At 44.6% G+C, this 6,096-nt stretch overlaps 1 protein-coding gene across 2 annotated transcripts in view; it reads left to right on the forward strand.

Moving 5' to 3' along the window:
• LOC122552396 (NACHT, LRR and PYD domains-containing protein 3-like) overlaps positions 1-6,096 on the forward strand; it is a 31,385-nt gene that overhangs the window by 18,575 nt on the left and 6,714 nt on the right. The window contains exons 4-5 of one of the 2 annotated variants that reach the window (XM_043695145.1): positions 3,930-4,097; positions 4,245-4,328. In XM_043695145.1, coding sequence (XP_043551080.1) covers positions 3,930-4,097; positions 4,245-4,328 — 252 coding nt within the window. The remainder of the gene's footprint in view (positions 1-3,929; positions 4,098-4,244; positions 4,329-6,096) is intronic. The other variant, XM_043695146.1, reaches the window with a different exon arrangement.

Raw genomic sequence — 6,096 nt, forward strand, 5'->3', positions numbered from 1 at the left:
ACTCTCTACTTCTACATTGTGGATGGTGGGAAATCTTTGGGTCAAAGAGGTGAGTTTCTTGAAGTAGTGTTACTCGCTCTTATAACCTCTGTATTTACATGGTGAGCCCTCTTGAATTTCTAGTCAAAGCAACGCCCAGAATGTGATAGAGGGTGACACCATAGAATATCAGGGGGGAATGGTTATTTAGTTTTTTATGGGGGATGGTCATTGCTTGGACTTTATCTGTCTGGTGTGAATATTACTTGCCTTTCGTTAGGCCAATCCTGGTTATTGTCCAGGCTTTGCTGCACTTGGACTTGGACCACTACAGTATATGAGGAGTACTGAATGGTGTTGAACATTGTGCAATTTTCAGTGAATGATCTTGTGATGGAGGGAAGGTCAATGATGAAGCAGCTGAAGATGATTGGACCACAGATCCTGTGCTGAGGGAGCCTTGCAGAGATGTCCTAGAGCTGAGACGACTGACCTCCAGAAACTGCAACCATCTTGTGTGTTTGATATGACTCCAATCAGCAGAGCTTGCCAATGATTTCAGTATCGTTCGGGGTCCTCGATGCCACTCAGTCAAATGTGGCCTTGATGGTGAAGGCTTTCACTCTCTCCTCACCTCTGGAATTGAGCTCTTCTCTCCATGTTTGACCTAAGGCTCTTATGAGGTGAGGAGCTGAGCGTTTCTGGTGGAACTGAAACTGGGTGTTACTAAGAAGGTGCCAGTACTAGTGATGACACCTTCCATCACCTTACTGATTGAGATTTGACTGATATGATGATAATTCACTGACTTGGGCCTGTGTTGTTTTTTACATACAGGACATGCCTCGGCAGTTTTCCACAGGTGGGGTAAAGGTCAATGTTGTAGCTGCACTGGAAGAGCTTGATGAGGATGTGGCAAGTTTTGGAGCAGAAGTTTTCATTCCTGTTGTCTACATGTTATCAGGACCTGTGGACTTTGCTGTCAGTCGTTGACTGCATGCATGTATTCATCCAACAAAGCTTCCACGCAGCATACAGCAGATTACATCAAGAAGGACTGTCATTCTCAAATAGGAATAGATTTGTGACTGCTACAAACAAATCCCTCATGACTGCAAGCTCCCACGATACCTACATATTGTGGCAATCCTGTGTGCTTGACCTTTTCAGGCTGTCACTTTGGCATCAAGGCTTGGTACTGGATGACAGGACATAACAACAGTTTAGTAGCATTGCCACTGAATTAGTAGTCCAAAGCATGTATCTCATTTACAGGTCTGAAGACAGGAGGATGTTGGAATGCTACCCACTTGATTGAATCAGTGCTGTTCCAATAACACATGCAGCTCCACATCAACAAAGGAACAAGGGAATCCACTCACACCATCACCAATGCACTGTATTAGCTGTGTGACCTGTACATAAGATGAACTACTGTTGCTTATGAACACTTTTCCTTTTCTTCCACTTGGGGCATTGATATCTGGAAAAACCTTTCCACCCTGGAAGAACAAAGTCAGCAAACATATGTGAAGGTGGCATCACCTGCAAATTCCCTCCAAGCTCCACACCATCCTGACATGGAATCATATCATTGTCCCTTTTGCGGACACTGGATCAACATCCTAGCATGACCTTCAGATCAGTATTGTGGATGCACTTACACCAGATGGTCAGCAGCAAGTCAAATGTATCTCACAAATACATTCTCCAGGACCTTGAGGCTGGATAACAAAGGCTGGCTTTGCTCGAGACACACAAGCATAAACAAAAGCCATCGGTACTGACTGACGTATACTCGGGCCAATGCCTCTACATCGAACACAAGCAGATGAGAGAGACACCCACCAAAATTCTTGTGTCTTGGTGGTGTGCTGTGTTCTGTGTGAGCAGAAGCTCCAATGGCAGAAGGCTTTGAACAATGAGGAAATCCCTCAGTTCTGACACCTTGAACAATCCAGAGCCAGAATCTGTTAACCAACCACTATGCAATGAAGAGTCCCAGGGATCACAGACAAGGCGATGCCAAATTATAGAACGCCTAGTGTGGAAACAGGCCCTTCGGCCCAACAAGTCCACACTGACCCTCTGAAAAGTAACCGACGTACACCCATTTAGCTACCTTATATTTACCTGAGTAATGTATCGAACCTTCACATCCCTGAACACCTATGGTCAATTTAGCATGGCCAATTCAACTAATCTGCACTTCTTCGGAGGAAACTGAAGAACCTAGAGGAAACCCACAAAGGCAGTGTACAAATTCCACACATAATCCCCTGAGGTTTGCATTGAACCTGGTCCCTGGCGTTGTGAGGCAGCAGTGCTAACCACCGAGCCACCATGATGTGTGCGAGGAAGACTCGAGATTCAGTAATTTCAACTGAGGCACAGTGAACTGAGGCTGACTCTCTCATCCCTTCAATATAATGTTTTCCACCTTTTGCTAGCCCTGATACTGTTTGAATGTCTTGACTATCTCTTGGACCCATCACTGTATGAAACACAGATAGGAGCCAGTGATCCAGAGGTATGGAAAATGAAAGGGTTTTGTTGTCACCTAACTTCTCTCAGAATTCATTGAAAATGCCTAATGCAGCAAGGTGACATTTCACATGACTATGCTTTTCTGTTAAATCTAAGGGTTTCAAGGTGAACTTTTAAAGGTTGTGCCTCAGCGCTGTCAGTTGAAGTGATCAGCAAGGTGCTGATCGCTTTCCTCCATGAAGTTTGATAATGTGACTCTCCTCTAGTTGCCTGAAGCCTGGAGGATGCTGACCACAGGACAGCCTTCGACATGGATACTGGTGTCATATTCAGGAGATGAGAATCGGCTGGCTCACTGGGAGTGCCTGTAGGAAACCATAGCCCCCCAACTCCTCCCAGATGCTGCCAGCAGCTGCTGCTATACCCTGTCAATGCACGTTAGACCCTCCTTAATCACTCCTCCTGAGGTCTCCAAGCTTATGGAATTGCAATGCTGCTGTGGAGGTTTGGCCAACAACTGGATGGGGATCTCTCTTTCTACTACTTTCACTTTTGCCCTTGGTCACATGATAAGCCTACAGTTTAACCTTGTAGCCTTTCCAGAAGACATCCGGTTATTGATCTTTTTTGTTACTGCAACCAAATGCCCCATGCTTGCTCACCTTCTCAGCAATCTGTCTGAACCTGCCTGCATTGACTTGTTGATCTTCTCCTCCAGTCTTGATACAATAGGGACTGTTGCAGCCTGGAGGAGCTTCAATGAATCTGAAAGTCACCCAGATCTAGCTGTTGCCATTTCAGCTCTTTGCTAGTAACCAGTGATCCCTGGCTGGTCACTCCAGAACTGCTGTTTGAAAGTGCTGCTGACTGCCTTTAAAAAATGGCCCCATCATTGCCTGAACTGGGGGGTCCTCTGCTCACACTGAATGGATGACTCTCCCCTGCCTGTCAGCTGTTAAATGTCCGTCTCTGATAATATTGCATTCATGTGTCTGCCTGCCCTATCCATATGGCCACACCTCCTGATTCCAGTCCTGTTCCCAGGATTTCATAGTTTCCAGTAATATCATGACCCTTATCTTCAACATCAGCACCAACACCACTCCTGCTTCACTGCACTTATCCCATTATCCTTCCTAACAAGTTGGGAGAAGAATGTGAGGATGCAGAGGTTCTGTTTTGCACCCCTATCCTTTTATTTAATTACTCCTGCACTATATTTTGTTCTTTGATTCCCTCCCATTCCCCTCCACTTACTTTGCTATAAAACCCTTTCATTTGCTACTTTTTCCAGTTCTGATGAAAGCATGCAGCACTTGGACATTTAATTTTACAGGATCAAACAACTTTTCTTCTCAGTGAAGTCTTGAACTTCACATTGTACATTATTATTGTCCTGAAGAATGTTGTGTATTTACCCTCATTCCTCTTTTTCCTCTGATTCCCTCACCCACCTCCCCAAGACTGCAGAATAATGGTATCACTGACTCTTGTACCAAGCATCTTGCCTCTGCTCTCAGTACAAACCAATCATGGACACATTTGGATCTGACATCAAACTTCCTCACGGACATATCCGTGCCCACTCTCATCCGCCTCACACAGAGCTGTAAGCGCCTACAGGAGATTGCGTGAGTATTTGTTGATTTTTAATATAATGAATAGGATTCATTAAATGTTGGGATTAATATTTATAGATTTGTATTATTGCAAGATAAACTCCAGTTTCCTCGTTATTTACACTAACTTTTCCTCCTCATTTAATTTTCATATTTCAGATTATGGCGCAATCAGTTCAGTTCAAATGGGGCAAGACAGCTGGAATCGCTACGGTCACTGAGACCCAACCTGTTTGTATACATGTGAGCATTCCAATTTCTCTCATCACTGCTCTCACCGTTTGAACAAATGTGATTTAATTTCCTTCCCCCTCCTCTTTAAGTGACCATGCTTAAGGTTGAAATCCTATTGGCTGTTGCCGGGTCTCCAGCCTCAAGCTGAGAGAGGGTCATCTCCCATTCTGAGGTTAGAGGCCCAGCCACAGGGTCAGGAGAGTCAGGGATCCAGCCCCACAGTGCAACTTCTGTAGGATATCCAGATCTCAATGTTGCCCCAATGAGAAATACGCAATCAGAAAGAAGCCATTATGGGGCTCACTGGGCTGCACAGGGGTACTGACATGTATACTCAGGGCTTGGAGGTGAAGTCCAATGGGTTCCTATATGATATCTGTGCCCAGTAACTCTGCTTGGGAAGTGAACTTGCATATGTTTAGGATAGGATCGCTTCAGCTGGGATAGATTCTATCCTTCAAAAGGGTCAAATATCTACCTCAAAGAGAACCTTAGGGAGAATATTTTGTTGCAGCACAATCCAGTGGATTGTACAACCCGTGAATTACACTGAAATTCTAAATACGTTTCTGCATTACCTCAGTCAGAAAGGAGCAATTCCAGTGGCCCATGATTTGGGTTGGAACAACACAGGCTGGAGTTTCATGTCAGGACCTTGTGAAAACCAGGATATAAAACAGACTGTATGGCAATTGACTGGGAAATTGAAAACCCATTATTTGGAACCATCCTAAAGAATCCACTAAAGCTGGAAAACATGGAAGGTACCACTCTGAATTGTTATTAGTTACTCAAGAAATGTTAGACAGTGAGGACTCCAACCTAATACATTTATATAGTCTTTTTGGCGACTGCTTGCCCTGACATAATGCTGCGCCTGCCAGGCTTGATCCATGCCCAATACCCCTCTCTGCCAACCATAACAATTTTTTTGAAAGCCTACCACTGGCACGAAAACCCCATCCACCAGCCTCACAGCCCTAGCACCAGTCAACTTGAGCCTCCCATAAACAGTCAACCATTTTTATGGCCCTCTAACTCCTGAATAAACTGCCACCTGACCCCCACACTAACATGCTTACTTTCACAGCAGCTGTCAGGCTCCAGCTGGACTGCTGGCTATTCAAATCGTGGACTCGACACACATCTGTAAATAACGGGGGGCTTTCAGACCCTGATGGATCTAGAATACATTGTTGTTCCCTGCTTTCTTTTACACTCCGATGCTATGTGGTTTGACCATTCTGTCCTCAGTCTTGTATAACAAGGGACCAAGTTTCATTGTAATTGGCAGATTTCAATAATCACAAAATGGGAAAAGAGTTGCCAAGAGCAACTAGGGACAGCAATAAACGCTGGCCAGCCAGCAACACCCACATCACACAAAACGAATAAATAAGAAAACACTTAAATAAAAGATTCAAGGAGACAGCCCAACAGCAACATCAGTTTCATTAAAGCATACGCCATAGAATACAAAAAGAAGAGAGTTAGGCTGAGCTGACAAGACAGTTGTCAGATAGCACCCAGTTTTAATCATTCATGGATGTGGGGTTCACTGGCTGGGCTGTCTCTTATTGCCCCTGTGAAGATGGTAGTGAGCTCACATCCTTAATCGCTCCAGTTTCTTGGAATATTGCGTGCAGTTGTGTCAGGGATCAGAGCCTTAAATTATGAGCATGGATTTGCTAGATTGAGATTTGTTTGTGTTGGAGATCTGATGGAACATTTCAAAACCATGAGAGCTCTGAATTGAACTGATTTTGGGGAGGTGGGT

Source organism: Chiloscyllium plagiosum, chromosome 8, assembly GCF_004010195.1.
Source record: "Chiloscyllium plagiosum isolate BGI_BamShark_2017 chromosome 8, ASM401019v2, whole genome shotgun sequence".
Taxonomy (NCBI): Eukaryota; Metazoa; Chordata; class Chondrichthyes; order Orectolobiformes; family Hemiscylliidae; genus Chiloscyllium; species Chiloscyllium plagiosum.